At 42.8% G+C, this 13,796-nt stretch overlaps 1 protein-coding gene across 3 annotated transcripts in view; it reads left to right on the forward strand.

The window, feature by feature from the left end:
• VRK1 (VRK serine/threonine kinase 1) overlaps nt 1–13,796 on the forward strand; it is a 55,268-nt gene that overhangs the window by 34,782 nt on the left and 6,690 nt on the right. For all 3 annotated transcript variants that reach the window (XM_045575106.1, XM_036420281.2, XM_045575105.1), the window contains 6 exons: nt 3,315–3,423; nt 3,535–3,627; nt 5,555–5,687; nt 6,417–6,537; nt 7,053–7,111; nt 9,582–9,760. In XM_045575106.1, coding sequence (XP_045431062.1) covers nt 3,315–3,423; nt 3,535–3,627; nt 5,555–5,687; nt 6,417–6,537; nt 7,053–7,111; nt 9,582–9,760 — 694 coding nt within the window. The remainder of the gene's footprint in view (nt 1–3,314; nt 3,424–3,534; nt 3,628–5,554; nt 5,688–6,416; nt 6,538–7,052; nt 7,112–9,581; nt 9,761–13,796) is intronic.

Genomic DNA, 13,796 nt, shown 5'->3' on the forward strand with positions numbered 1-13,796 from the left:
CTGAGATCTGAAGAACAGATTTAGTGTGGAAGGGGTTTGAATGTCTTTATCTCCAAATAAAGGAGACATTGACTCAGCTCTCTTACATAATTATCAAGGGCTTAGGTTCCCTTTTCTTGCCCTTTTGTCCTTCTCATGCTGGCCCTGCTCCCTGTCATAGGGTCTCAGTTGGCAGCCCATTCCCAGGCTCCGTACACAGACAGTACCCACAGCAGAAATGGGTATTGCTTCTGTGAGCTTCAGTCTCCTGGCCAGGAAAACCCTTGGGAGGCTGGTGGCAGACTTCCTGTCCTGTGTTCTTGGCCAGAGTTTCACCTGGTCCTTCTGAAACCAGTTTCCAGCATGCAGGGCGGTCACTGGTGGGTGTGGGGAGCACTGGCTGTGGGGGAGGGGAGGGGATGCCGAGCCAGCCCTGGGCTTGGGTGGGGGAAAAGGTGGAGTGGAGGTCGGTGTTAGGTGGGAGCCACAGGTCTCCATGGAGGGTCTGATTCTGGAACCATGCCCCTCTTAGGATAGATTATATTTTGTTACGTATGGTTTTGCTGGAACAAGCAGATATTTTTATGGAATTTTCGAGAGAAATAGTATAGATCAAGGATTGACTAAGTTAAAATGGGATAATAGTACTTTATGGAGTTACTGTGAAGATGAAATTGAAATGTAATTTGTAAGGGGGTTGTTCTGGCACAGAGTATGTTAGTTGAGCCCTAGCTCGTTTGGCTCAGTGGATAGAGTGTCGGCCTTCAGACTGAAGGGTCCCAGGTTCCATTCCAGTCAAGGGCTGGGTTGTGGGCTCAATACTCAGTAGGGGGCATGCAGGAATCAGCCGATAAATGATTCTCTCCCATCAGTGATGTTTTTATCTCTCTCTGAAGTCAATAAAAATATATTTAAAAAAATATTAGTTGCAATCATCATACCATTTCCCTCCTTCCCTCCCTTTTCCCCTTCTTCTCTCTTTTCCTCTCTCCCTCTATTCCTTCCTCCCTTTTTTCTTTTGGGTTGGGAATGGTGCTTTTTCTTAAAGGTGCCCACACTATCACAGCACATTTTGCCTTATACAGTCTTACCACTTACTGTGTGATTCGCAGAGAGCCAGTGAAACAGGGCTGTGTGTGTGGCTCCTGTGAAGTGATCAGGCCTTGGGGGTTGGGGGGGGTCGCCAGTTGGCACCAAGGTAGCTGACAGGAGCTGCAGGAGAGAACTCCCGGCGTGGATCGGAGGTGTGTGGCGCACAGGCACTCTGGAACCACACGGTTTACTCCTTAGAGCACCGTTCACTAGTAGTGCTCTCGCTCCCAGCCTCTTCTGTCACGTGAAGTGGCGGCAAGTGTCTCCTAAAGTGGAGCATTAGTCACCTCTACGGTATTCGTTTTTAGGTTGAATCTCTTAAAAAACAATCATTTTGGTTCTTATAAAAGTACAGATACAGAAATCCTTTTTGTGTGTGTGAGAAATCTTTATTTTTCCTTGAAACTGATTTGAATTAATATGTATATAGTGCTTAAAACAGTATCAGGATTATATAAAAAGGTTATCTGTGATCATTATTAAATTATACTGATTTATATTTTCCCATTATTTGCATTGTTTATCCAAGCTTCCAGGAATTAAGCAATTATGGCTTAGCCCTCTTTCAGACTGTCAGTAGAGGCTGTGTTATTGTTACCCATATATTTTCCTATATAATAAAAGCCTAATATGCAAATTGACTGAACTATAGAATGACCAATCGCTATGATGCGCACTGACCACCGGGGGAAGACGGTCAATGCAGGAGCTGCCCCCTGGTGGTCAGCGCGCTCCCACAGGGGGAGCACCACTCAGCCAGAAGCTGGGCTCATGGCTGGCGTGTGCAGTGGCGGTGGCGGGAGCTTCTCCTGCCTCTGCGGTAGTGCTAAGGATGTCTGACTGCCGGCTTAGGCCTGAGGGCTCCCGGACTGCCAGAGGGCGCGGCTGGGCTGAGGGACTCCCCCTCCTCTCCCTCCCCCCTCCCCCCTCCCCCCGTGCTTAAATTTTGTGCACTGGGCCTCTAGTTTTATAATAATTGTATACATATCACTTGTTTGTAACATGTGCATGTGTCCTTGGTCATGTTGTACAAAGGGAATTAGGCAGTCAGATTCCCTCTTCCCTCTTTATCATCTCAAAGTTCAAGCATTGGAAACTCTTACATTTTCACTGGCTATTGTATGACCTTGGTCAAATAACTTCACCTCCATAGACATTAGTTACTCATTAAAGATGTTCACCAAAGATGATCTCTAATTCTATTCTAGTACAAAACTGGGTAGAATTCTAAATTTATTATTTGACTTGTTTCCTTCTTCTTCTTTCGTTGTTGTTAATACTCACCTGAGATATTTTCCATTGATTTTTAGAAAGAGTAGAAGGGACAGGGAGAAACTGAGAGAGAAACATTGATGTGAGAGAAACACATCTGTTGGTTGCCTCCTGCATGCGTGCTGACTGGGGCAGGGGATTGAACCTGCAACCCGGGTACATGCCCTTGACTGGTAATTAAACCTGTACCCCCTCTTTCTGAAGGCTGACACTTTAAACCACTGAGCAACACTGGTCAGGACAAAACCCAAAAATCTTCACTTATTTTCAGAATACTTTTCTCTCCCAAGTCTTGTCTGTTGAGTATTTAATATATAGTTCTTTTGCACGATTTAAACAATCATATTTAATTTATCTATTTAAAAAAACTAAAAAAATATGTTTTTATTGATTTCAGAGAGAAGAAGGGAGGAGAGAGAGAGAAACATCATTGGCTGCCTTCTGTGCGTCCCCTACTGGGGATTGAGCCCACAACATGGGCATGTGCCCTGACTGGGAATTGAGTGAGCGACCTCTTGGTGCCTGGGTCACCACCAAACCATTGAGCCACACCAGCTGGGCTGAATTTAGCTATTGATACAGCATCTCTTGATAGTCTTGATTTAAACAGAATGGTACTAATATTGCCATTAAAAATTGAGAAAAGCTGTCACAGAAAGGAAGCTAATATCCAGAAACATACATTAATGTTAACTGTTAGAAAAAAAACAGTGATTTCTCCCTCAGACGGTGTTGTCCTTACTGTGAGCGGATCTGTTGGGTTCTCTGTGGGCGTGATCTTACTGGGCGAGACCAAGAGGGGGCTCCTGAGAATCACAGTCAGAAGAAACGGTTTCAAATGTTTATCTTGCTTTCCTTTTCTTTCTTCTTGCTTCCTAAATGGCCTTGAAAAGCCACTCTGACAGGAGTCCTCACTGCAAAGCCCGTTTTCCAGGGCTGTTTGTCCACTGACGATTCTTGTTTGTGTCCAGTTACAGGTTTATGATCATGGACCGCTTTGGGAGCGACCTTCAGAAGATATACGAAGCAAACGCCAAAAGGTTTTCTCGGAAAACCGTCTTGCAGCTAAGCTTAAGAATTGTATGTGAGCTACATGTTCCTTGTTTTCCCCGGTGAAGCTGTCCTGTTGAAGCTGGTCCTCTGCTGGTGGGTATGTGGTACTGCACTAACTTCCTCTGTGTGTGCTTTCAGCTGGATATTCTGGAATATATCCACGAGCATGAGTATGTGCACGGAGACATCAAGGCCTCAAATCTTCTTCTGAGCTGCAAGGATCCCGACCAGGTAGTTTGATAACTTGAACTTCTGCTACTTAGAATTAATATGGCTGCTCTGAACATTCAAACCTATGCAGAAGTTTGACTTTTTGAAGTAGATATGGTAATAATAATATTTTTTCTTGACACTCTTCTCTAGTTAACATTTTACATTGTTGATGCTATTTGTTGGCACTTTATCAAGTTGCCTATTTTGCCTTAAATAATATTCAGAAGAAGTGCTTGTGATACAAAATGAATTTCAAATAGCTGTTTGGGGGTGGGAGCTTAAAATTATATAGTGCACCAATGAATTACATTTGCCTGTCTGCTTTGTCATGTTTTTATTTCCTTTGTTCAAGAAATCTGTCAAATGTAAGTGTTCTGTTGAGAAATTTGGTCTTTAACATGTTGATTATTCAAATCAGTTGGTTTACAGAAATATCGTAGCTGTCTAAATTTGTATGCCCTTAGTGTTTGAAATTTAAATTTGCATTTTTTTTTTAGTTTATTACATTTCTTTTGTAATTTTTACTTTTTAAGGAAAGAAGAAAAGCTAATGTTATTTTACCTTTATTTGAGTTAGTTTAGTTGCAGTCCAGGGACCTATACAGTTTTCTTATAGCTGTTTCTGTGATTTTGGGAAGTAAGGTTTAGTTGACATTTTCTGTTGGGCTACTGTACTTATTCCATTCTGTATGTTCTCTCTACCAACTTGATCTTGTTTGAGAAGAGATTATTTAAACATTTTAAATGTGTTCATGGCAGCAGTCCGTGCTTCATTTTTCTTTTCCTCAAACCTGTCTTTGACTTCTTGCTTATTTTTTCCTTATAACTTAGGCTCCTCTTTCCTTTTCTATCACTCATGTATTTACTTTCCCTCCCCATCTCCTTTTTGGTGGCCACAGAGCTCTGTATGCACAGACAGAAGAAAGCTGCTATACTGAAGCATGATCGTGCAGAAATCTTAAAGGCAGTCACAGAATTGCCAGCCATCTTGTTTTAGATTAAAAACAAACAAACAAACAAACAAACAAAGCTAAGACCCCAAACGATAAGGATTCTGTTAATTGAAGTAGACTGGACTTATGTAATATAATAAATAGTAGTACAGCCTGTTTCACTTTGCAGTTCAGTAAAACATGCTGCCTTTTGTTTCTCGGGAAGTGTGTTTGCAACCCTCTAATTCTTGGGGCATATGTTTTGGAGGGGATTATTTTTCTAGTATTAGATGTATGTGCTAGTAGATCCATCCCCATATTTTTACTTCACTTCCCTCTTGTGACCAGCTGCATGCATTTGTGAGACAGTTCCCAGAACGAGGAATGTAATAGAGGCTCCGGCAGAGAGAAAGCCAAGGTTATTAGATTTGTATGCTAATCAGACCCACATGTGCATGTACACAGATGTGTGTGTATGTAACATTAAAATGTAGCTTTAATTTTGAAGACTTGTCTTTAATATATAATATTTAAATGTAGATAAGAATCTCATCTAAAAGTTTTTTTAAATCATAATCTGAAATACTTTTATGAAGTGAATTGATATTTGATTATTTTACAAGTGAAGAAGCAGAGGAATGAAGACAACTAATGGATCATGTATCAACCAAGTTAGCAGGATTATACTAGAGTGTGGCCGTTGTATCTGACATGTACTGATGGTTTGCTTTGTGCTCGGGTTTTTTGTTTTTTCAGACTGTAAGGAGAAATATGGGGTTTATAATCCTTGCTCAGTTGAAGATTAATGAGGAGTATAACATATTTATCCAGAAAGGAATGAAAGTCAGGTGATACTGTCTGTACTGTAGTTACATAGCCATCTGACACTGTCCGTTGAATAAGGAGTCTTTCAGAAGTAAGCCTTTGCTGTTGTTTGCATACAGGGCGCTGTGGTGTGGTTTTGTAGTGGGATGTGCGGTCTCCTGGCTTAAATCTGTGCTCACACATTTATAGGTGTACCTGGTAGATTATGGCCTTGCTTATCGGTACTGCCCAGAAGGGAGCCATAAAGAATACAAGGAAGATCCCAAAAGATGTCACGATGGCACTATTGAATTCACCAGCATCGACGCGCACAATGGTGTGGGTATGTCAGCAGCAGCTGAACAGGGAATACACAGCTAGCTTTTCCCCTGGATTCCTATACGGCTCCCGGTTCTGCGTAAGGAGAGGAGGTTGACGAGGCGAAGTGGGACGGGAGGGAGGGAGGGAGGGAGGCAGACGCCTGAGCAGCCTCTGCACGCTCTGAGCCGGAGCACCGGCTCAGCAGCGAAGCGGCTCCATCACCTGCAGCGAGTGTTCTTTCCACCTGCTCGCAACTTAGCCAGAATGTTGGTTGTTTTTCCCCCTAAAAGTCTTAAGTTTTTCATGCAGCTACAACTTTATAACAGGTAAACTAGTATTTCGTCACCTGTTAATAAGTTGGTCTCTTTCTTCAGCTATCATTTCTTTTTTCTGTGCCCACTTCTGTGGGGAGCTAAACCCCCCAGTTCTCTGGGCCTCTTAATAGCTCATAGCATTTTTAATATCTTACGTATTAAATGTGGCATTATTTTATATTTTATTTCCTAGGTTACTAGTCTCAGTTCGAAACTCTGGAGTTTGCGAGTTTGGGTATTTTAAAATAAATTATTAGCCAGGGAGTAAATTATTTCTTTGTACTATCTAATGTTCAATACTTTCTTTAAGTGCAGGCAGAATTTTATGAGAAACCAGACTGTGGAGTTGACTGCTTTACCGTATGGCTTATATAGAATTGAAGTTGCACCTTAAAAATGATTTCAGTGCGCTTCATCTGCTGCTTTTGTGTTCACAGCCCCGTCAAGACGTGGCGACCTGGAAATCCTCGGTTACTGCATGGTCCAGTGGCTCAGCGGCCACCTGCCGTGGGAGGATAATTTGAAAGATCCTAACTATGTCAGGGATTCCAAAATCAGGTACAGGAGACTCACGGATTATTTTGGGAAGCTCATGATAAGGCAGATGTTTTCCAGAATTCCTCTACTGGAACTGTAGCTTTAACTGATACTAAAATAGAAACAAGAAAGTACTTGTTAACTAGTAAGGTTTTTTGTTTTTAGTTTTGTTTTTATTGACTTCAGAGAAGAAGTGAGAGGGAGCGAGAGAGAGAAGCATCACCGGTGAGAGAGAATCATTGATCAGCTGTCTCCTGCACGCCTCCTCCTGGGGATCGAGCCTACAGCCTGGGCATGTGCCCTTGGCCAGAATCAAACCTGGGAGCCTTCAGTCCACAGGCCAATACTCTATCCACTGAGCCAAACCGGCCAGGGCGGTTTCTTGGTCTTTTGTTCAGTTTATTTTAGAAGAATGTCTGAAGGATATTTAGGATGTAGCACAGTGCTGCTTAGTGTGCTATTTACTATTATTAAATATTAATAACTTCTTATGGCATCAAGCTTCAAACAGTGACTCATTCTTTAATTTTTAACAGATACAGAGAAAACATCGCAGGTTTGATGGACAAATGTTTTCCTGAGAAAAACAAGCCAGGTAGGAAAAATCTTCTTATATATGTTTTCTGAGAGGAAGTCATGAAGTCCATCGGCTGTTCCTTAATGTGAGAGTCGGGGTGAAATCATTGAAACGGGCCTGCTCCCATCACAGAGGAAGTGGCTGTGGGGATATGGAGCTCCGCCCAGCGGCTGCTTTCAGGAGGGGAGCCACATTTCATCCTTCGCGCGGCTGTTTCTTTATTGAGGCTTTGTTGTGTGCCGGGGCCCTTCTCGGCACCAGAGCTGCTCAGTGCACAAAACGCACACACCCTGTCCTCACCAGCTCTCGCTCTGTTTGGGGGAGACAGTGAAGAAACGAGTGCATTGCAGCATCTTACGTGGTCGGGACAACGGACAAGAAGAAAGCGCAGAGTAGAGCTGGGGAGTGAGGAGTGAGGAGGGAGGAGGCTGGGTGTGAAATAGGCGGGCAGGGGCGGCCTCCCTGACCAGGTGCCATTGGCATTGCAGGGAGGAGCTGGGAGTGCGCTCTGGAAGTGGGAAGAGCCTCTTCTTGGGCCAAACTGCCTCAGTTATGGTAGCTTTCTCGTAAGCCTCGTGCCTGGAAGTTTAGGTCGTCCAGCACTGTTCTTTAAACTTGCCCTAGCTATGTTGCTATTCTCGGTCTTTAGCATATCTATGTCACCTTGTCACTTTCGCGCATACCCTCTACCCCCAACCTGCTGGGACCTTGAGTGCAGTTGCATTGACTGTGGACTGACTGGGGGAATAGCATTGTTACAGCATGAGGCTGCCAGTCTACCAACATGGTAAACCCTCCACTGGATTTCGTCTGTTTCTCTTATCTGTGTTTTATACTTTCCTCTGCAACAGATCCTGCCCATCTTTCATTGTGTCTCCTGCTGTTGATGCAATGTTATGGGATATGTATTTTAAAATATTTTCCAATTGCTTGTTGTTAGTATACAGAAATAGATTTTTATATACTTACCTTGCTTCTGTGACCTTGTTATGTTTACCTATTCTAGTTTTTTTTAAAATAGATTCTCTAGGCTATTACATACACTATCATGTTTGTGACTAAACTGTTCTATAGCTGCCTTTCGTTTCTTGCCTTACTGTGTTGGCGGAAAGCGCACATGACTATTGTGCTGGGCACAGCGATGAAGGAGGACGGCCTGCCATTTTCCTCTCCGGGGGGAGTGTTCAGAGTGACCACACTCAGTGATGATGCTTCAGGCTTATAGATCCCCTCCATCAGATTAAGAAATTGAAAAGAGGGTTTTGTTTTATCTCTTTTTAACTCATGTATGTCAAGTATCTAGAATCTTACCTGATCCGTAATGGATGTTTAATATGTACTAGTATTTGAGTGAGTGGATGCGTATGCGTGTGCATGCAGCGCTGGCAGGAGCCCTGGATTGGGTGGGTGTGGGTGCGGGTGTGGGTTTGGGTGTGGGTGTGGGTGTGGGTATGGGAAGGAGAGTGCTGGCTTGAGGAGCTGGAGGATGGAGGTCTCAGGCACCCAGACTGGGAGAGGGACAGGGGGCAGGTGTAGGGGCAGGTCAGGGGTTTTGGTTTAGATTTATTGGGATTTGAGGTGACAATTACACATCCAAGAGCTACTGTGTGAAGCGGTGTGTGCACCAGTCTGAGGTCAGGGAAGGGCGAGGCTGGGGCTGCGCAGGCGTGAGGCAGTGGCCTAGCGGTGTTCTCGGTGCTGAGAGGTGATCTAGTGCGGTTTCTTTTTATGGCTCTAGTTCTGCGTCTGCACAGCTAACCTTCTGTCACTAAGATGGTGGTTTTTCTCTCTCAGGGAAAACCAGGCCTGCTTCTTTCTTCAGCCTTTATTTGGTTTGTTTTATTTCTCATTTACACGAAGAACCTAAATTTTAAAAGTTGGCTATGATATTTATTGTACTTAAAGCACATTTAAAAAATATATATATTTTATTGATTTTTTTTTACAGAGAGGAAGGGAGAGAGAGAGAGAGTTAGAAACATCGATGTGAGAGAAACATCCATAAGCTGCCTCCTGCACACCTCCTACTGGGGATGTGCCCGCAACCAAGGTACATGCCCTTGACTGGAATCGAACCCAGGATCTTTCAGTCCACAGGCTGACGCTTTATCCACTGAGCCAAACCAGTTTCAGCTGTACTTAAGCACATTTTATTTCATAATCTATATTCTAGGTCCCTGTGTGTTTCTCATAGCTTTAAAACTATGGCAGTTATTTTTATGAATGTTTACATTTTAAGTATATCTTTTTTCCTATTGTCTCACAATTTCAAAAATGTTTTTTACATCATATCTCAAAAATATTTTTTATTCTGACGTTTTCTGAGTTCAGAAGCACAATTTTCAATGAAGAAGTAATTGAAAAAAGATCATTTAGCAGAATATCCATTTCTAATTTTACTGTAACACAAGTTATTTTCTTCAAAGTAAGGGATAAATATATTGTATTTGTGATTTAAAATTACAGAATAATTGTGTTATTTTTTCAGCTGAAATTGCTAAATACCTGGAAACAGTGAAATTGCTGGACTATGATGAGAAACCCCTATATCAGAATTTACAAGACATTCTTTTGCAAGGCCTAAAGTCTATAGGAAGCAAGGATGATGGCAGACTGGAACTTGGGGCTTTGGAGAACGGAGCTCTGAAAGCAAGAACAACCCCCAAGGTGAATTCTGTGTTTTACTGTCCTTTGACTTCCCGAGATTGTGATCGCGAATTTAGTAGAATAACTCAGTGAGAAGCTCAGGAAAGAAAATAACAGATTGTTGGTAATTAAATATTTATTTCCATCATCTAAGGGCAAGCTAAGCTCTTTATGATAAAGAAAAATATATAGAGGGTTGTAAAAAATGGATATTTATTTATTTACTAGTGGTCCAGTACACGGATTTGTGCATATTGAAAGGAAATTAATTAGAAGAAATAGTTTAATATTGCAGCAATCTAAACTATGGCTGATTCCAAAAAGAATCAGGCTCCCTCCTTCCTCCTCTCTTGGTCCGGGGTGCAGGTGAACCACACTCGGGGCCAATGGGGCCCCAGCAGCAAGCTAGCCCATGGCCACCAACCTAACCTACCAGTTGAGTATCTGCCCCCTGGTGGTCAGTGTGCATCATAGCTATTGGTCAAACGGTTGAATGGTCGCTTAGGTTTTTATATATATAGACTAGAGGCCCAGTGCTTGAATTTGTGCATAGGTGGGATCCTTCAGTCTGGCCAGCAATCAGGGCTGATTTGGGCTATCTCGCCCAGTCCCAATCGGGCCGATCAGGGCTGGCTGGGGAGGGGTTGCGAGAGGTTGGCCGGCCATGGGAGGTTGGCTGTGGGAGCACACTGACCGCCAGGGGGTAGCTCCTGCACTGAATCTCTGCCCCCTGGTGGTTAGTACACGTCCATAGTGACTGGTTGACTGGTTGGTCGGTTGTAACGGTCGCTTAGGCTTTTATATATATAGATTATGTACAGTAGCAAGTGATTAATTTTTTCAAGAGATTCTAGCTTGGGTTAGTGGCACCGGGCAGAGGGATTTTGGTAGGAGCGCTCAGCTCAGTTTGTATTGTTGTGTTTTCCCCCGCAAGCCAACCCCTAGGGTTGATCTTGTTTCTCAGTTTTTTCTTATTTGTTGGTGTGGCCACAGTATTTATTATTTGAAAATTGGCATTTGAAAAATTACCATTTGAAAGTTTTTGTTTGTTGATATGTTTACCATTTGAATATGATTTTGCTCTTTACCGAAATGCCATTATATAAAGCGGTGTATATGCATATAAGGGGATTACTTTTAAGAGAGAAATGTTAAATAGTGAACTTTATGGGAAAGTATTATGCAGCCATGAAATAACTCCTGACGTCACTATAATATTTAGATTTTACAGGTATGCATTAACTTTTTGGTTTATTGATTATTTCTAATAATTGTTGACATTGATTTCTTTTGTAATTTGAAATCATTTAATAAGATGTGTCATCTGCTTTTATATGGAGAAGGAAAACTACTTTCAGAAGGAAGATGCTGTTTACATTAGTGACCAGTCTTACTGTCATTAACTCTGAAAGCCCCAGCAGCTTCCTTTGGGAACATGCATTCCGAACTATTGAGGAAAAGGCTTAAAACAGATTATCTCTTTAAAAGAAACAGCAAATTAAAAGATTTTTATAATTCTTCCTAGATTGAAATTTTGAAATTGGATCGTGAATTTGACTTTTTGGCAAATAGTAGGTCTCTAATTTCATCGCGGAATCGAAAATTATACATTTCATCTCCATGGGCATTTTTCCCTGCAAGTTTTGTGTTAATTGCGTCTGCTCAGTTTTGTGGTCAACAAGTGTGCTGACAGCTACATTCGGCTGTGAGATGAAGGGATGGACTGGGAGCCTGGTGGAATTTCAGCGAGGCAGTAGCTTACAGTTTGCACACATGGGCAAACACAGCGTGCCTCCTCGTGTGCCGGACAGATTTCTTTACGTTATATTTATAGCTCGCTTCCAGAGTGTTTTTCCTAAAATTTAGCTGATTGAGAAGTAAAGATCTCTGCTGCAGTGAGAACTCGTCCAGTGCCTTCCCCTTCTTTGCAGATCGCTGTTTGGCCCTGAGTGCTGGGGAAATGTGGTTTCTGCAGGTTGGCTGACTTTGCAGCTGAGTAGGTCAGTCTGCTGCAGAGCTAACATCTGTGCCTCGTCCCCTGTGTCGTTGGGTAGCTTCGAAGGCCGGGCAGTCCTGTCGGATCAGGCCCTACATGCCTGAAGCTTCACGCAGGGGGGTATATGAATACCAAGTGGAGCTGTTAGGTCTCCTTTATTAGTTGGTTGCTTCATTTTGTATTTTATTTTATTTTTGTCTTTAAGGCTAACACAGGACTATTCTTGGTATTAAAAAGAAATTAATAAAAGCTGGGATTAGTACGATCATGAAGCTGCTTGATAACCATGTAACTGTGTAGATGAGTTATTAAATGTGTTGGCCCTTTGTCTTTTTTGTTTATAAAAGTGAAAAAATTGGACCAGACCAGTTTTTTTTTTTTTTTTTAAGTTTTCTTTTTCTTCTTTTTTTTAAGTCCCTAGAACAGTTTTCCCAAATATATTGTAAATGCCACCTGTCTAAACTGCAGGAGCAGCGCTGCCCTGGCTGAGAAGGAAAGGCTTCTCTTTGAGAAAGTATAATTCCCTTTCTTTAGTGAGGGGCGTGCGAGCAGGATGGCGCTGTCTGCTCTGCTTACCAGGAAGCTCAGAGCTAAATAGGATTCTCTGATTATAGAAACTGTAGTGTTAATCTTTATAAGTAGCAGGTTCTCTCCCTCCCCTTTTTGTTATAATTTTTTAAGTTTTTTTCAGATACATTATTCAGATAGTCCATGTCCAGCTGTAGTTTTGTTTTGGAACTCATTCATTTCTTGAAAATCCATTTTTAGATTTCTAAGGGCTTAGAGGTCATGTGACTTAGCAGTGAAGCCTCAGAACTGAAGTGCCTTGACTCTCTTCATTACACACTGCTTCCTGCAACTCAGCTGATTTTGTCTGACAGCATTTACGTTTATAAAAATCTTTGCTCATGCCTTACTTTTTATTTTTAGCCTTTCCAGTCTTATTGAGATATAATTGGCATTCAACACTGTGTCAGTTTAAGGGGTACAGCATAATGCTTTGGCTTAAATATATTGTGAAATGACTACCACATAAGTTTAGGAAAAAAATATATGTTCTTTTTATTTCTCAGACTCAATTCTCTTTTGGAAAGGGGCAGGTGTAATAGTTCAGTACGTGCTTCTCTCTACGTTCCTAGCAGATATCCTGTATGGGAACACCTATAAGAATTGATCAACAATGGCATGAAGCGAGGTTTCTAAAACCCAGTTTTTATCTGACACCATCCATAGTCCCTGCAGTATCGCTGACTTCATTCCCCGTGCCGTACTTACCTCGTGGCTGCTTTATAACTGGCAATTTGTACTTAGATACGATTAAACGTAAAGGTTTTTGTTTTTGGAAAAAAAACCAGACCATAGTCTGTGGACCATTGGTGCTTCCTGTTCACATGGCATCCATTGTCAGGAAAGCTGGGCAGGAGATGCCAGCTGAAGGCGGGTGCGTGGAAGTCGGGCCTAACCTGTGCCACTGCCGAAGACACAGGTGTCTCTCTGGTCCGTTGAATACTGTCTGGTTTTCATTGCCGTGTCATTTACCTGCATGGAGGTGAAGGAAGCTCCTTTTATTAAACAAGCCTGAGAACAAGATGAATGCCCTGGGATCTTGGGTGGAATGTATTGGATGGCTCCCTGTATGATGAGCGTGGAGAAACCTGCCCTCCTAGCCGGCAGAAAGCATTTTCTCCACGCGGAAAGCAATACAGGACTGAAATATTCCTCCTTAATTTTGGTCCGGACGAACCAAAGTGTCTGTGTTTATTCCTGCCTAATGCATCACGAAACTGCTGACATGTTCACCTTGGAGTCCTGGCCGGCGTTAATCAGGCCCGCGCGCCGGAGGAGGAGGCACCCAGTGCACTCCATCAGGGCCCTTTGCATATGGAAGGCCTCACAGGGGAGCTGCGAGCCAGCGAGGGTTACCTGCCCGCCGCCTGAGCGTGTGTAATTATCTAGCAATCTGTTCAGCCCAGCGGGGCCGGCCTGGCAATCACGGACCACACGTGGGAACGGGCGGCCGGAGGCACTGCCCCTCTCGTCAGTGCTGGAGCCGCAGCCACT

This window comes from Pipistrellus kuhlii, unplaced genomic scaffold (assembly GCF_014108245.1).
Source record: "Pipistrellus kuhlii isolate mPipKuh1 unplaced genomic scaffold, mPipKuh1.p scaffold_m20_p_65, whole genome shotgun sequence".
NCBI classification, from domain to species: Eukaryota; Metazoa; Chordata; class Mammalia; order Chiroptera; family Vespertilionidae; genus Pipistrellus; species Pipistrellus kuhlii.